The sequence below is a fragment of the Stenella coeruleoalba genome (assembly GCF_951394435.1).
Source record: "Stenella coeruleoalba genome assembly, chromosome: 7".
In the NCBI taxonomy this organism is placed as follows: domain Eukaryota; kingdom Metazoa; phylum Chordata; class Mammalia; order Artiodactyla; family Delphinidae; genus Stenella; species Stenella coeruleoalba.
The window spans coordinates 112,266,799-112,285,861 of NC_137153.1; the positions used below are offsets into that span (position 1 = coordinate 112,266,799).

The window sequence follows — 19,063 nt, forward strand, 5'->3', positions numbered from 1 at the left end:
AACGGTTAAGAGTTTGAATTTTACACTCAAATCACCTTTGTTCTAATCCAGGTTCTGCCACTTTCTAGTTGTACAATCTTGGGCAAGTCATACAACTATTTAAACCTAAGTTCCTTCACCTGTATAGTGGAGAGAATAATAGTATCTATCACATAGGACTGTTTTGAGGATTAAATTAATATATTATCACATGTTTAGAAAAGGGCCTAGCACATAACAACTATTATGGAAGGCTGACAATGATATCCTGATTATTATTGTTATTTTTATAGCACTTATGGTAATGTATCATAAAAATATCCTCTGTAAGACCTTAGGCTATGACAGGATCTAGAAAAAAGCAGTACTCAAATAAATGCATGTTGGATAAATGAATAAATGTCCACTTACTAAGTACTGACTATATACCTTTGCATGAGATTTCTTAGTAAGAAAGACATTTCTAAGCCTACTGAATAAAAGAAGAAACTGTAGCTCAGACAAGCAAATTGACTTGCCCATGTCTGAGCAGGAGTTTGAGGAAGAGGCCAAAGTAGCCAAGTATTCAGTCCAGTGCTCTAGCTACTATGCCATATAGGGAGTGGACACACACTTCTTCTCTTAAGTGTTTAATCCAGAGTTGAGGCCAAGCTGGCTAAAGTCAGCACACAGAATGAGAGTGAGTGCTGAGGAAAAAGAGCCAGATGAATTTTTGTTTCTTGTTCCTATGGAAAGCCTGGGAGGACATTTTCTCCCAAGTCTGTCTGACACAAACCTACATACTTCTTTGCCTGTGAGGGAACCTTGAGCTGCTCCAATCAGAGATATAAATAGGCATTTAGAACTGGAAATTAGCCAACACAGAGGACTTTGAGGGAAAACGAGAAATGTTTAACTGGTATTCAAGTTGAGTGATTGGTTTTAAATAGTTTGGGTTGCATATTGAATTAGAGGGTTTGTCTTTTTCTATTCAGTCACATGTAGCAAAAAACCCAAATCTTTTCTCTTAGAGGTCCTTATAACACTGAAATCATTGTTTACATTTTATAAGACACATGAAGACAAATGGTGCCATCAAATTACAAGCCATCTACTGAGGCCCCGAATGTGCAGCCTCAGTGATGGTGGTGAGAGCAAAACCAGAACGTCGAGGTCATGGAAGTACTTGAGCTTGGTAAAAAGGGCCAGTTATGGTAAAATCAAGCTTATTCCAGCTGGAAGTCAAAGTTGGACTGTACTTGTCTCTCCCTGAGGGTCTCATGGGACACTAAGCAATCATTAATGTATTGAACAGGGGATGGAACTTGTTGGGAGTGCTTGAATCTGGGTGTAAATCTCATCTGTCATTTCCTAGCTGGGTACTTCCTGTTGGGCAAGTCACTCAAGTTCTCTGAGCCTTAGCTCCCTCATTGGTAAAATGGAGATAATACCACTTCCCTCATAGCTCATGATTCCCTCCACTGGGTGCTGGAGCAAAGAAGCATACAGGTTTGAGTCAGATAGACTTGGGAGGTTAATCTAAGATAAAGTTATTAAGTGAAGGTGCACAATAGGTGCTCAATAAATGGAAATTCTATCACTTCTTTTTTTTTTTTTAAAGATGTTGGGGTAGGAGTTTATTTAGTTATTTATTTTTGCTGTGTTGGGTCTTCATTTATGTGCGAGGGCTTTCTCTAGTTGTGGCAAGTGGGGGCCACTCTTCATCGCGGCGCACAGGCCTCTCACTATCGCAGCCTCTCTTGTTGCGGAGCACAGGCTCCAGACGCGCAGGCTCAGCAGTCGTGGCTCACGGGCCTAGTCGCTCTGCGGCATGTGGGATCCTCCCAGACCAGGGCTCGAACCCGCGTCCCCTGCATTAGCAGGCAGACTCTCAACCACTGTGCCACCAGGGAAGCCCACTTCTTATTTTTAATTAAACACGGTTAAGAACTTGGAGATAACAGCTCTCTCTTCCTAACACACCACCTAGAAACAGTAAAAGACTAAAAGGAAAATTATATGCCCAGTATCAAAAACCCAAAAGCAATGACAGATGAAATAGGTTTTTCTGAGCATCAGCCTCCTCAATTCTGGAGAGAACACAGAGTCTGGAGATGTAAATGACTGAGGATCCCTTGTCATGGTGAGAGAGCCACAGAGGGTACTCAAAAAACATTAGGTAATAGTGAGGAAGGTTTTTCATTGAGGAAATGCTTAAGAATTCTCCCCAATGGATAAACTTTCTATTGTATCTAAGTATAAAAAGAAGAAATACAAATAAGGCCATATATGAAAAGCCCATAGCTAACATCATACTCAGTGGTGAAAAACGGAAAGCTTTTCCTCTAAGATCAGGATCAAGACAAGGATGCCCACTCTTACCACATCTATTCAAGATAGCACTAGAAGTCCTCGCCAGAGCAACAGGCAAGAAAAAGAAACAAAAGGCATCTAAATCAAAAAGGAAGAAGTAAAACTATCTCTGTTCACAGAAGACATATGATCTTATATGTAGGTAACTTAAAGATGTCACCAAAAAACTATTAGAACTAATATAAGAATTCAGCAAAGCTGCAGGATACAAAGTCTACATAGAAAATCAGTTGCATTTTTAAATACTAATAATGAATTATCTGAAGAGAAAATTAAGAAAACAATCTCATTTACAATAGTATCAAAAAGAATAAAACAGGGGCTTCCCTGGTGGCGCAGTGGTTGAGGGTCCGCCTGCTGATGCAGGGGACATGGGTTCGTGCCCCGGTCCGGGAAGATCCCACATGCCGCGGAGCGGCTAGGCCCATGAGCCATGGCCGCTGAGCCTGTGCGTCTGGAGCCTGTGCTCCGCAACGGGAGAGGCCACAGCAGTGAGAGGCCCACGTACCACAAAAAAAAAAAAAAAAAAAAAAGAATAAAATACTTAGGAAGAAACTAAGGAGGTGAAAGGATTGTACACTGCTGAAAGAAATTAAAGACATAAACAAATGGAAAGACATCCTGTGTTCATAGATTAAAAGACTTAATATTGTTAAAAAGTCCATACTATCCAAAGTGTTCTACAGATTCAATGTAATCCCTATCAAAATTCCAATGGCATTTTTTTGCTGAAAAAAACAATCCTAAAATTCATATGAAACCACAAAGAACCCCAAATAGCCAAAACAATCCTGAGAAAAAACAACAAAACTAGAGGCCGTGCACTTCCTGATTTCAAAACATATTACAAAGCTAAAGTAATCAAAACAGTAACGTACTGGCACAAGGACAGACATACAGAGCCCCCAAATAAACCCAGACTTATGGTCAAAAGATCTTTGACAAAGATGCCAAGACTACACAATGGGAAAAGGAGAGTATCTTCAACAAGTGGTGTTGGGGGCTTCCCTCGTGGCGCAGTGGTTGAGAGTCCGCCTGCCGATGCAGGGGACACAGGTTCGTGCCCCGGTCTGGGAAGATTCCACATGCCGCGGAGCGGCTGGGTCCGTAAGCCACGGCCTCTAAGCCTGCGCGTCCGGAGCCTGTGCTCCGCAATGGGAGAGGCCACAACAGTGAGAGGCCCGCGTACGGCAGAAAAATACAAAAAAAAACAAGTGGTGTTGGGAAAATTGGATATCCATATGCAAAAGAATAAAATTAGAGTTTTACCTTATGTCATATGCAAAAAGCAACTCAGTGTATTAAAGACTTAAACATAAGACCCAAAACAGTACAACTCCTAAAAGAAAACACAGAGAAAAAACTTCTTGACATTGGCCTTGGCAATAATTTTTCTTTTTTTAATTGAAGCATAGTTGAGTTACAATATTGTGTTAGTTTCAGGTGTATAGCATAGTGATTCAGTATTTTTACAGATTCTATTCCATTACAGGTTATTACAAGACAATGGGTATAATTCCCTGTGCTATACAGTATTATCCTGTTGCTTATCTATTTTATATATAGTAGTTTGTATCTGTTAATCCCATACCCCTAATTTGTCAATGACTTCTTGAATATGACATCAAAGCAAAAATAGAAATACAGGATTAAATCAAACTAAAAGACTTCTGGCAAAGCAAAGGAAACAATCGACAAAGCGAACAGGAGACTTCCAGAAAATTTTTGCAAACTATGTATCTGATAAAGGGTTAATATTCAAAATATATAAGGAATTCCTACAACTCAATAGCCAATTAACTAATTAATCAGCCTGATTAAAAAAAGCAAATACTAGGGACTTCCCTGGTGGCACAGTGGTTAAGAATCTGCCTGCCGATGCAGGGACACAAGTTCGAGTCCTGGTCCAGGAAGATCCCACATGCCGCAGAGCAACTAAGCCCATGCGCCACAACTACTGAGACTGCACTCTACAGTCTGTGAGCCACAACTACTGAGCCCACGTGCCACAACTACTGAAGTCCGCCCGCCTAGAGCCCGTGCTCTGCTACAAGAGAAGCTACCACAATGAGGAGCCTGCGCACCACAACGAAGAGTAGGCCCCACTTGCCGCAACTAGAGAAAGCCCACGTGCAGCAACAAAAACCCAACACAGCCAAAAATAAATAAATAAATATTTTTAAAAAAGTAGCAAATACTTGAATAGACATTTCTCCAAAGAAGACATACAAATACCCAACAGGCATATGAAAAGATGCTCAACGTCACTAATCATCAGGGAAATGGAAATCAAAGCCATAATGAGAAATCACCTCATGCCTATTAGGATAGCCAGTATCAAACAAGCAAGCAAGGAAGCAAGCAGACAAACAAACAAAAAGCTTCAGAAAATAAGAAGTGCTGGAGAGGATGGGGAAAACTGGAACCCTGTGCACTTGGGTGAGAATATATAAATAAAATGGTGTGGCGACTATGGAAAACAGTATAGAGGTTTCTCAAAAACTTAAAAACAGAATTATCATATGACACAGTAATCCCACTCGGTATTTATCCAAAAGAGTTGAAATCAGGATCTTGAAGAGATATCTGCACTCTCATGTTCCCAGCAGCCAAGGCCATGTTCACTTTAGCCAAGAGGTAGAAACAACCTAAAATGTCCATTGATGGATGAATAAACAAAATGTGCTATATTCTATTTACAAAAGCCAGGAAATGGAAGCAACCTAAATGTCCATCAACACAGGAATGGATAAAGAAGGTGTGGTACATACTACTCATGGAATATTACTCAGCCATAAAAAAAGGAATGAAATAAAGCCATTTGCAGCAACATGGATGGACCTAGAGATTGTCATACTGAGTGAAGTAAGACAAAGAAAATATCATATGATATCACTTATATGTAGAATCTTAAAAAATGGTACAAATGAACTTATTTACAAAACAGAAATAAAGTCACAGATGTAGAAAACAAACTTATGGTTACCGGGGGGAATGGGGGGGGATAAATTGGGAGATTAGGATTGAGATATAGACACTACTATATATAAAACAGATAACTAAAAAGGACCTACTCTACAGCACTGGGAGCTCTACTCAATACTCTGTAATGACCTATATGGGGAAAGAATCTAAAAAAGAGTGGATATATGTATATGTATAACTGATTCACTTTGCTGCATAGCAGAAACTAACACAACATCATAAAGTCAACTATACTCCAATAAAAATTAAAAACACAAAGCAAAAACAAACAAAAACCAAAAAATGTGCTACATACATACAGTGGAATATTACTCAGCCTTAAAAAAGAAGGAATCCTGTCATATGCTGCAACATGGATGAAACTTGAGGACATTATGCTAAGCAAAATAAGGCAGTCACAGAAGGACAAGTCCTGCATGATTCCACTTATATGAGGTATCAAAAGTTGTCAAACTCTTAGAAGCAGAAAGTAGAATGGTGGTTGCCAGGAACTGGGGGGAGGATGAAATGAGGAGTTGCTGTTCAATAGGTATAAAGTTTCAGTGATAAGATTAAGAAGTTCTAGAGATCTGCTGTACGGAATGTGCATATAGTTGACACTACTGTACTGTATACTTAACAATTTGTTAAGGAGGTGTATTTCCTGTTACATGTTTTTTACCACACAAAAAAGAGCAGCTATGAATGGAGACCGAAATAAATTAATTTGCAAGAGACACATATGACTTGAATAAATGAATAAAAATGTTTGATTTTAAAAAGAGAATGAATGCAGCACACACCCCACACCTGAGTGCACATGTGTACCAAGCTCATGTGACAGAAAACCCTCCCATACATCATCAGCGTATGTCTCAAACCAACTCTGAATTCCTGTCTTTCTCTCACTCCCTCACATTCAATTGGATAAATCCTATCAATTTTACCTATTAAACATTTCTTGAATCTATTCCCTCTCTTCAATCTGCACTATCACTGTTCTACTTGAAACCACACTGTCTATATCTCTCGCCTGGACTTCTGTAAAACCCTTTTAACTGCTTTTTCTCTGCTACCAGTTTCACTGACCCTTACCCAGCTCCTCATAAACAATTTACATGGCTAGAACGATCTTTCCAAAATGCAAATTTGACCATATCCCTCTTTCTACTTAAAACCTTTTAGTAGTTGCCTCTTGGTCTACCCCCATAATTCTTGAATCATGGTCCCTGCCCACTAGGGTACTGAAGGATCCACTTCATGGGTCGTAAGCAGATCCAATTCTCTATCATGATGAAGTTCTTCTGCTGGCCAAGTAAGAACAAGCGATGCAGGCTGGCCCCACAAAGGCTTTACTGAAGGAGCTATAATCAAAGTTAGTTGAAGGCCACTTTTTAGAGAACTGATTCCAAACTCAAGGAATCTGCCTTATCTCCTGCCACTTCACAACATGTGCCCAGTGCTGTAGCCTGAGTGAATGAACTCCTTGCCATTCCTTGAAGATTCCTTGTACAGTCTATTCTGTCTAGCAGGAATAAAAGATGTTTGGGTTTCCACCCCTTCTCAACATAGCTAATTCTTCCTTTTCCTTGAAGACTCAGTTCAAACTTTATCTTCTCCAGGAAGTCTTTCCTGAGTGTCTTCAGTCCTCAACCATGGCTCTGGTCCAAACAGAAAAGAAGCCCTTTCTTTCTGTACTCCCTGGGCAACCTCTGTTATCACCCACTGTATTATGATGTCCGTTTACATATCTGTCTTTCCCACTACACTGAATTTACAGTACAGGGGGCCTGGTACAGAGTAAGTAATACTGAGTAAATGTTTGTGGAACTGAATGGGTATTACCTTCCCTACTTTACAAACAGGCAATCAATGAACTTTCTGCTGAAATATCTTTAGTGACACTGAACAGCAAAGTAGTCTTGCTGATTTCTGCCAGACTAAGTAACTACAACCTTAAGTGATTGACATAAAAAGTCCTCTGGGAAATTCCCTGGTGGTCCAGTGGTTAGGATTCCGTGCTCTCACTGCGGAGGGCCTGGGTTCAACTCCCGGTCAAGGAACTAAGATCCCATAAGCCGCGTGGTGTGGCCAAAAAAAAAAAAAAATCCTCTGGATGCTTTAGAACCAGAATTGGATTCATCTTCTGTAAAAATCCTTAGGAAGAGTTGAGGCATCACAAGTGGAGCTTTAACCATTATCTTATATATTTAAGATTTTCAAAGCACTTTCATATCCAGGCTCTAAAAGCAGTTTCACAGTTATGAAAGTAAAGATGGCTCCCCCTAGCAGCAGATAAGAGGATCAAGGTGAGCAGCTACAGGAGCATCTGGAGGCCTGAGCTTTCCGGGTAGATCACAAAGAGTAAGTCCTAGAACTCACCTGGACTGGCCCAATGCTCTTATTCCGGCCTCCAGGCATGCCATCTTCTCTGATTGCTGGAAGGAAACATAAGTTAAGACAGTAAGAAGCATGCCCACAGAAGTCTAGGCACAAAAAGAGAACTTATTTGGCCAAAAGCATAAAGTAGTAATTGGTGAAGCTAAGATTAAAACACCGATCTTTCTGGACCCAAAGCACATATTCTTTCCATCATTCCAGGCTAGCTCATAGGCAGCAGATACTTTTGGGTCCCCAAAGCACTGGATACACACTACACACACTGTATACATTCAATATGCTAAACAAAGATGACAGCCTTATTAATAGTCCTACAGTTACAAATAACCCACCAAGATAATGCATTTGAAGGCCTTGATAAATTCAAGGGGGCGGGGGGGGGGAGATAAAAAGAATACTCCCATTTTAAAATAAAATATTTTTTATTTCTAGTTTAGGTTTGAGACTAATTTGCAGGATGAGGAAAACAGGTTTTTTGTTTTTTAATTACTCAGAATTTTGACCTCATTGGCTCTTTTCTACAAAGGCCGTCAGTAGAGTTCCCTTGCAGTTGATTTCCCACTCATGTAATTCAACAAAAAGAAGCTATTTAGCATTTCCTAACTATAAAAAGCAGACTTTAAATAGTACCAGCCTCATTAACAACTACTAACACTATTACCATCATTGTTTACAGAGTACTTAATACCGGGGCACAGACGAGGAACCCTGATTTGCAATTACAGAAGGGTTCTGGTGTATGGCAAAGCTTTCTGGAAAATATAACTTCTGAACCTAGTGTTTAAGGATAAATATGATTTATGCAGGCAGGAAAAGGGTGCTCCAGGTTGAGTGGACAGCATACAGAAAAGCTTCAAGTTGAAAGTAAGCGTGTGTGTGTGTGTGTCTGTGTGTGTGACAGAGAGAGAGAGAGAGAGGGAGAGAGGGAGAGAGGGAGAGAGGGAGAGAGGGAGAGAGGGAGAGAGGGAGAGAGGGAGAGAGGGAGAGAGGGAGAGAAGAGTAGCAAGAGATAAGGCTGAAGAGGCCAACTGGGGCCAGATCATAGAGAGCCTTGGATGCCAGGCTAAGAGTATGGACTTTAGCAGAGGAGCCTGAGGATAAGATGGAATGCAGGGGAGGATGTGGTCATGTTGGCATATTTGAAAAATCTTTGTGATGGCAACTGTGGAAGGTGGCTTGGAGAGGGTAATATTAACAGAGAAGTAATGGCATCATGTGAGAGCAAGCTTTGCTATAATACACCTGGCTCCAAAAAAAATTAACACACACAACCTGTAAAGTCGTTAGGGCAGGGCTGGTTGCCTCAAAAGCTAAGGGCTCCAAGTCTAACAGTTACCTGTGGTAACTGAAAGGCTGACAGGAAGTTCATTTTCCTTAAAGCAGCCATTATTCTTAGTCTTAGAAGATCACACACTCAGAATTAGACAAGCTTGAGTCTAAATCCAGTTTCTGCCAGGTCTGTGTAATTACAGACAAGTTTTTTTCATCTCTCTGAACTTCAGTTTACTTAAGAATAAAGAGGGCTATTGGAACCTGTCTTATGGGGTATTGTGAGGATAATATATAATTTAGCTAAAGCACCAAGCACAGGGGCTGGCATATGAAGTAGGAGGTAACAGCCTGCTTTACAAGGCTGCTGTGAATTTGGGTCAAGAAACATAGACAGCTAGATATATATTATCTAGATGCATGCTGGTTGTTGTCTAGAAGCTCTCTTTCAACCTTATTTCAAGTTCTAAACATACTTAAAATTCCTCCTCTGCTGTTCCAGGGTCAATGACAGTCTTCAGATACTCATATTTCCAATACTGATATCTCACACATCTTTGCTTCAGCTCACAGGTACAGAACAAAGATCTGTCACTGGCAGATAGAACACTGACTATTTCTCACTTGATACTCCACTCTCAGTGTCTTGGAGGTGAGGAAGGAACTCAACTTGCTTTCCTTTTTGTTTAAAGGGCCACAAATCTTAAAGATTTACATCTTGCCAATTTCACCTTCTGATATCTAAAAACTCGTGTTGTCCCTCAACCCCACCTGGAGTAAGAAACTCCTATACGTGTTAGATAGTATCATCGGTAAAATTAACCCATGAGGAAAGTATTAGTATTATCACTCCCACTGAACAGATGACTCTAATGCTCAGAAAAATGAAGTATTTTGCTTAGGGTGATAGAAACTAAATATCAGAACCAGACTATCAGATTAAGACCAACCTTCTTTCCAACACTACAATTTCCTGAAGTGTGTGTGCATCCCATTGGAGAAACTAATTTTAGGTGGTGCTTAAACTCTTAATTATACATTTATCCTAATGTGTATTAAAAATACTGATTTGCCATTCACTGAAGTGATAAAAATTCCATTTGAAAGTTAACTTTGATTTTTTCAAAAATATAATTTAAAGAAGAACATAAACAACTGGTTTAATCAGAGATGGTAACATCTGTTAAGACGGCATGATACTGCCTGAGGTGTGGGCAGCAATACCACATGTCACAGTGCCTCTGTTAAGAACCTGGATCATATTTTAAAACTTATATTCAGATACATGAGATTGCATTTGATCCTCACAACAACCTTAAAAAGTATATACATTATTATTATCCTATGCAGTTTAGACACGAGGAAACGAAAGCTCAAAGAGGAAAAGCAACTTGCTCAAGGTTATTCGGCGAAGAACTAACAGAGCTGGGATTTCAATTTAGGTTTTCTGATTCTAAAGTTGTGCTTGTTCCTTGATGCTACACTGAGCTAAGAGCAAGTTTTTCAGCAGGGCTGAGAGTCTTCTGGTAGTGAAGTTATTAAAATAAAACAACAGAACAAAGGCCTTCTGGGTATAGGATCACAGGAACAGTTCTGTTGCACCTCTCGTCTAAGCCTAAGAGAATGGCACCAGCTATGGTTCTTCTATCTACTCAGAAGAAGCACAAATACTTTTTCTGCTCTAGAACTCATGTACCTACTATTCCTCACTTGCTTAGGCCTGGGTAGCCAACCAAACCTAGAAACCAGAAAGGTAGAAAGACATAAAGCTAACTACATCAAAGCGCTGTTCAAAATCCACTGGTGCTTCCCTGTGGTCTATGGGCTAATTAAATACAAGCTCCCTAGCTTGGCATTCAAGATCCTCTGTGATCTGGTTCTTATGGGACTCTCCATCCTCATCTTTAGCCAAAAATGTTACACTGTACCTACAGAGAACTATTTGTTAGTTCTTGAACATGCCATGCTGTTTTACAACACAGTTTTGCCTCTGCACGTGTTGCTGCCTCTATTGAGAAAGAAACTTCACAGTGGAAAAATCTAACACCACCACGTTACCCAAGTGACACCACCTTAACTAAGTGACTCAACTTAAAAGGACCAATAATGGGACAAACTTACACCATGTGCTCTAGATAGGATGCGCTAAAAGGACACAACATAGCTTTTGTGGCATTCTTGCCAAACCTGCATAACCGCAACCTAATTGTGAGGAAAGTGACAAACCCAAATTGAGGGATGGTCTACAAAATAAATGATTTGTTTTCTTAAAAATTGACAATGTTATTAAAGACAAGAAAAGAATGAGGAACTACTTCAGATAAAAGGAGATTAAAAAGACCTAAGAACTAAATATAATGTGTGATTTTGGATTGGCTCCTAGATGAGAAAATAGAAATTGCTACAAAGGACATTGGGATAACAAGTGAAATCTAAATACGGTCTGCAATTAGTTAATAGTATTATGTCATGTTAAATTTCCTGATTTTGATAATAGTGCTGTGGTTATGTTAGAAGGAAAGGGGAATGAAATCTGTAACTTACTCCCAAATAGTTAAGAACACACACACGGAAGAAGAGAGAGGGACAGAAGCGGGAGCCAGTTTTACAAAGCTCTAAGTTTGTAAGGAGCTTGAACTTCTATTCCTTCAAGATTCTGCTCAAATATTATCTCTCCTTGAGATTTCTCGGTGCTCCATTTTTATCCTGGTAAAGTGATACGGCAATGCCACAGGATCACTGTCTCAACAATGTCGTTCTACAAACAGCAACCTCCTCCAAGCTTTCCTTAACCTTTTCACTTTTGAACTAGTTATCTAGCAAGTTATGAGACAACAAAGTTATGGGAATTTTAAGTATTTTCGCATAATTACTTAACTGATATGAATTCCCCATGTGGCTCAGTGTAGCTTCCTCTTGCCTCTGATGATTTTAACAATATTTCTCCCATCCCGTTTCCTACCCTGCCCCCGCCACCACCACAGTCAATTCATCAAACCAGGAAGCATCCTACACTAATTGGGACACGAGAAAAGTAGGACTTGGTCATGGCCCATGAGAGGATCACTGTCTAATAATGGGGGCAGTGGGGGAAACAGACAAGTACACAGACAAAGAGCACAAGGTGATCAGCGTTATGCAGAGAGCAAAAAAGGGCGATGGAAGCACAAAAGGGTTATATGGTGGGGGGTGGTGTCAGAGAAGGCATCTTAGAGGATGTTACAAATAAAAGCTGAGTCTAGAATGAAAAGTATATATAGTCAGGTGAAGAAGAGGGGGTAGAACATTCCAGGAAGATGAAACCAAATGTGCAAAGCCCCCAAAACATGAAATATCCCCGAGTTCTTGGAGAACTGGATTATGTGGGAAGAGCAGAAGGGAGAGGGAAGGGATGCCAGAGGTCTTGAGAATCATTCTGAGGAGCCCGACTTTACCTAAAGACTGCAAGATGTATGAGGAGGATGTGTTTCGGGGGTATTGGTGTAGTAGTGGGGATGGACAGAAAGGGCCCAGCCTCTACTCACCACACTTATTTAAATCTCCCTCATTGCTTTGCTAATTAATTTCCTTACCAGCCAAGTTCAAGGTCTGAAAAGATATCTATGTCCAGAGATGGGGGGCATAGGCTGAGTGTAGGCTCACACGTGACAGCTGTATTTTTTAACAGTTAATTTTTAAAATTTTGAGGTTAAGTTTAGATTTATAGAACAATTGCAAAAACAGTACAGAGAATTCCCGTATACTCTACACCCAGCTTCCCCTTCTGTTAACTAAGCTTACATAGCCATAGATCATTCATCAAAACTAGAAAATTAACTTTGGTAGAACACTATTCACCAAAGACTTTATTCAGATTTTCCCAGTTCTATTAATGTCCCTTTTCTGTTCCAGAATCCAATCCAGGATCTCACAATGCATGTAGCAGTTATGTTTCCATAGTCTCCTCCAATCTGTGACAGTTGCTTAGTCTTTCCTTATCTTTTGTGACCTTGACACTTACGGAGAGTATTTTGTAGAATGCCAGTTATTTTGAAGAATATTGCTCAATTTGGGCTTGTATGTTTTCTCATGATGAGACTGGGGATAAATCTATCCATCCCTGTGTGTGTATATGTGCATATGTATATGCGTGCCCTTCTTAGTGATCATATCAGGGGGTACATGATGTCAATTTAAACACACTGATGTTACTCTTGATCCTTTGGCTAAAGTGATATCTGTCAGAATTTCCTATTGAAATGTACTATTTTTCTCTTTGTAATTACTAAATATTCTGAGACTATTCTAAATATTCTGTTTCTGTTTAAACCCATGCTCTCTTATTTTAGCATCCATCAGTGGATCTTGCCTATAGCAACTACTATGGTGTTCTAATGGTGATTTTCTATTTCCCTCATTTTTTCAACACTTACTAGAATTCCTCTGTAAGGAAGAATCATCATTCCTCTATTTATTCAGTTCATTTTATCAGTATGAACTCATGGATATTTTATTCTTTGGGTTATAAACTAATATATATATATATATATATATATATATATATATATATATAGCACCTTCTAACTTTCCGGCACCACAAGATGCTCCAGACTCATCTTATATATTCCCTGCCTCAGCCCTAAAATCAACCAGTTCTCCAAGGACTTCTGATTCCTTTTATTGATATTTAGAAACCAAGATATGGACGCTAGGTGTGCTCGTTACTATTGGGGGTGTCATTGCTTCTAGTCCTTCTCAATGGCTGAGCTAGGAAATATATGTATGTATACCAACTCATGTATCTACACACACATCTATGTTTTTTTAATCTATCTAAACATGACTCCATATTACAATAACCTCTGACTCCAATCTAGTACCAGAGGTTTCATTCTAGCCTTCCCCTTTCCTGATTTATAACTTCTTTCCCTGATGTGAGAAACCCAACTCTCATTATCAACAGTTTATTTCCTTATTTGTTCAACCCTAGTATACAAACAAAGTAGTGAAAGAATTCCTAAACCATAACCTTGAGAGAATCAAATTTATAAACCAGAGTGCTTTGTTTGTATACAGTTCTTTTTGTCTTCAGTTTTAACAGCATACAGTCAAAACACTATTTTCCAAGGCCAGCTCCTTTCTTCCTCATTCCCTTCAGTGTGGCTATGTGATTTATTTGTAATATTAGACTCATTTGCTAAATGCTACAGTCTCTCTCCACCCCTGCCTACTATACTGGTTGCTTAAAAAAAATTTATATACAGTGAAATTCACTTCTTTTGTGGTGCTCAGTTCTATAGCTTTTGACAGATGCATAAAATTATGTGTCAAACACCATAGTTCCATCACCCCAAAAATACTCCAGCGGCAACTGCAATTTTAATTCTGCTTTCTCAGCACCAACCAGGAGGTGGCAGGGTTTCTCTCTGAGACGCAGCCTTCACCATGCAACTGAGCCTGTCTGCTCTGCATGCAAACGGGCCTAGGAAGGCAGCTCTACATCCCTCACACCTCATGTGTCATCTTCTCCTGGCTATGGTTAGAGGGGTTATGTTGGGTAAGCTTCTTCCTCCCTGGAAGAGGCAAGTTTGGCTGAAAGCCTCAGAATCTCACACTCATGACTGAATAAGCAGGACGATTCATCAGAGAGAGTAGTCAAGAAAGCAACTCATAAATATGCTTTGATAAAATACTCTCAGTGAAGGCAACAAAGGAAGATGAGAAAACTGTAGACCAAAACCAAGTCAGATGACCAGACTCTCTCTTCAATACATTACTTGGTGGCTTGTAAGGATTTCTGCAGGAGTAAACTGATAGTGGGGAAGGGAGAGGATTTCTAGGTAGCGGAAGGAAACTAGCACAGGCAGGACAGTGCAAGGCATGCTTGAGGTACAGTAAATTCTGGACAAATGAGGTTAGAAACATAGACAGGGGACAAAGTTGGTAACAGTTTAAATGCCCTATTAAATGTTTTTATCATTCAGTAAATATAGCACATTCCAACACGCAACTAGTTATCCCATACAGTAGACATGTGAAGCAGTGTGTTGTCCATCTGGTTAGGTACAAGTTTTGCTTGATTAATAACAAATTACATTTTAAAAATTATTAACTGTCAATACAACAACCACTAATCCAACTACTTGTAAGTCATTTTACCTCCCTAAGCTGCCTCTGTACACTGAGGGTAATAGTTAACAATAGGGTTGTTGTGTGTATTTAATGAGATAATGCATAGAAAGTATACAAGACTTTTTGGTACACACAATGCTCAGTAAATATTAGTATTGTAAGTAAATTATAAATGACCTATATTTACCTAAATGCCCTTCTATATCTCTCTTACCTCTCTTCATAATAGGCAAGTTTTCAAAAAAATCTTATTATCCCATACACAATTTAAAAAACCAGTCTGAAGTGTCTGCTACAAAACCAATTTGAACAATTCATTAAATCTGACTAATCCCCACCCCATACTACTATTATGAGCTCTTAATACCTCGCTGGGTATTTTATATACATAGTCATATTTAATCCTCTACAGAGCTCTGAAAGTTAAGTATTATCATACCATTTTAAAGGTAAGATTTAGCATCAGAGACATAAAGCAAACTGCCCAAGGTCACAGAGCTAGTCTGTCACCAACCTCTCCCCTCCTGAACCTCTATTCTTTTACTGAACTACACTGCAAGGCTCTCCACCCTCCATGAGAATACTCCTAAAGTTCTGACATTGGCCCTCTTCCTCTTCTGTATCCAAGTTCTCTCTTTGGGTGACTTCTACCCACTAACAAAACTTTACCACCTCTATGCCAATAGCTCCACAAACTTCTACTTGTAAGCAGGACTTTTCAGCTCAGTTTCAATCCGACTTCCTTAGTGGACATCTATGTGTGTGTCCTTCTCAGGTACTTCAAATTCAGCACCTACCAAGGTCAACATTTTGCCCCATTCTTTTATTAATTAATTTACTTTTTTTTTTTGCGGCACACAGGCCTCTCACTGTTGTGGCCTCTCCCGTTGTGGAGCACAGGCTCCGGACTCGCAGGCTCAGCGGTCATGGCTCACGGACCCAGCCGCTCCACGGCATGTGGGATCTTCTCAGACCGGGGCACGAACCCGTGTCCCCTGCATCGGCAGGCGGACTCTCAACCACTGTGCCACCAGGGAAGCCCCAATTAATTTACTTTAATTCGAATTATCAGCTTCAACCTCTGGTACTGCCCAATAGTCAGTATGTCACCAACTCCTATCAGGTGAGCTTCTCCCACATCTCCCCATCTGTGCCATTACTTTCCCCTCCTCCTCTCCTTCAGATCCTTCATACCTTTCTTGTGGACTCTTCTAAATACTTTCTAAGTGTTTTTTCTGCTTCCCCCACCCCAATTCATTCTTCAAAGCTGCCCTCTGGATTAACCCCCTTAGAATATTGGTTTATTCATGTCATCTTAGGCTAATGGCTCTTGGAAAACTTCCCAATAAATCCCAAATTCTTCACCAACCTGGATGCAGATTTCTGGGTATGCCCAACCTGAGTATGCCATGCTTATACCAAACAAAATGATAACACATTCAGGGGACCTACTGCCTTCCTGCCATTTCATATAAAATTCCTGCTTCCTTTCATCATGCCCTGAAAAAAGAACTAGCGGAGTATATTAATCCTACTTAGTACCTGATTGTTAATTGGGGTCTTGTCACATGGACCCTGTGCATTCATTCTCACAGGATCCTTAACATCTCACCAGTCTTTTCTCCCACCTAATCTGGGAGATCCCTGTAGGAAGATTCATTTTTGGGTTATGAGTACACAGTACAAGTGCAGGCTTGGGAAATGAATAACTCCAAGGCTTAATGGCTGACACTAAAGATAAAGTGATGGGTGAAGTGTGGGTAGCAGAGCCACAAGCACCACTCACCCTTCCGGTTCATCCCCATCTGGAGGCATTTGAGCAGGCGGCAGTACTGGCATCTGTTCCTCTGCTTCCGAGACATGACACAGTTCTTGTCACGACTGCACCGATATACCCGCTTGTTGCAAATGCTCCGCTTGAAAAACCCTTTGCACCCCTCACAGGAGATGATTCCATAGTGCAAGCCTGTGGCGCGGTCCCCACAAATGAGACAGGTTCGTTGTTCAGCCCGATCATCTGGAACAGAAACTGAACATATGCAAGTTAGAACACAGTGGAAATAATGGCTTTAAGCCTGCAGATCTAAAATTAGCAACCCTGGATAGACCCAGAACATTACCCTCTCCAGGCTAACTGGCAAAGAGGTGGCATCTTTAAAGCCCTTGTTGTAGGAACAGACTCCTGCATCTACCTGTAGATACCACAAACATAGCCTAACTAAAAAAAGAACTCACATTTCTTCCTCTGAGTTTCATCACCACTTGGACCAGTAACCAAGTCAGAAACCTGGAAGGTATCTTTGACTCCTCCTTCTCCCTTACCTTCTTTAGCAACAGCCCATCACTTCTACCCTGTAGGAAGGTGGTAAGGATTACTTACCATGTATGTAAGTGCCCAGCATATGGTATATACCCAATAAATGATAGTTATAATTATTAACAAGCGAAGAAGCTTCCATGCCCAGCTAAGCCATCCACACATCCAATAGATATATACTGAGCAACTATTCTCTTCTAGGCACTGTTGTAAGGCATGGATACAGCAATGAATAAAAGACCCTGGTGAAGCTTACATTCCAGCAGAACATCTACTCTGTGTCCAGGCGCTGTACTAGGTATTGGGTATTCAGAAATAAATCATCATAATCCCCACAGTCAAGGAACTCACTGTCTAGCAACAAACAAATTAGTCAAAGCAGATATTCAGGCTGGAATATAGCTCTTCACTTCCTCTTTGGACCAAGCAAATTCCACTTTGGACCAAGCAACTGCCAAAGAACAGGCATATGACAAAAAAAAGTGCCTTGGTGAACTATGTCAGACCTTGGTAGCGGGTCCAAGAAACCTCCAGCAGAGAAAGACAAATAACATATTATATTACTTAGAAAACAAACTTCTGGTTACCAAAGGGGAAAGGGAGGATGGAGGGATAAACTGGGAATCTGGGATTAACAGATACATACTACTATATATAAAATAGATAACAAGGACCTACTGTGTAGCACAGAGAACTATATTCATTGTCTTGTAATAACCTATAATGGAAAAGAATCTAAATATGTATATAACCAAATCACTCTGCTGTACACCTGAACACTGTAAATCAACTATATACCTCAATTAAAAAAACAAAAAGGAAAAAAGAAACCTCCTGCAAAGATTCTGATCTGTGCCAAGCACCTAACACGTGTTATTGTGCTGAATCATCACAACAAACCTAACTGAGGTACCCTTATTTTACAGCTGAGGAAACTCATGAAGCTCATGAGGTAATATCACTCTTCAACAGTCACCCATCTAGTAAGAAAGGGAACTAGGGCTGGAACCCCCAAAGTCTATGTACCTAACCAACATACTCTGTGGCCACGGCAAGGCAAATCTATCCATTCTACGCAGGTAAGTCAGGCCCTTCCCTTGGGAAACGCACACACACACACACACACACACACACACACACACACACACACGCACACGCGCACACACACACACACACAGCTTAAAAAAAGCCAAGGTCTCCCTTTGTAAATGAACAAACAGAAAGAAGCAAACTGTCCCAAATGGTGCTTGTCCAGATGTCAGATAGAGATTTCTGCACCTCTGATTCTTATAAAGGACTTGAAGGGTATTTAAAGTATGTTTACATTCATTATCTCACTTGTACCAAGACCAGGGCATGGATTATTTTTATCTTATAGATACGGCAAAGAAAATTCGGTGAGTACCAAGCGTGTACCATGCAGTGTTCAAGAAGTTTTTACTGTCTTATTTATTCATCTCAATGACTGTGAGAGGTATCTTTATCCCCATATTACAGAATCAAGAATCTTAAGAGTTAAGAAAGGGCCTTAGAAATTGGCTCCAACAGACCTTTATCTGAGGCATGAAATGAACTCCCTCTACGATATTCCAAGACAAGGGGTTGGAACTCTACTTGCACATATCCAGTGACTCAGTAAGGTACTTCATTCCATTCATTCCGTTTTAGATA

The 19,063-nt window shown here is 40.2% G+C and overlaps 1 protein-coding gene across 2 annotated transcripts in view; it reads right to left on the minus strand.

The window, feature by feature from the left end:
• The window catches only part of NR6A1 (nuclear receptor subfamily 6 group A member 1), a 205,535-nt gene that overhangs the window by 21,580 nt on the left and 164,892 nt on the right, over positions 1–19,063 (minus strand). For both annotated transcript variants that reach the window (XM_079926417.1, XM_079926416.1), the window contains exons 3-4: positions 16,862–17,104; positions 7,678–7,733 (exon numbers count right to left, since the gene is read on the minus strand). In XM_079926417.1, the coding sequence (XP_079782543.1) occupies positions 7,678–7,733; positions 16,862–17,104 (299 nt within the window). The remainder of the gene's footprint in view (positions 1–7,677; positions 7,734–16,861; positions 17,105–19,063) is intronic.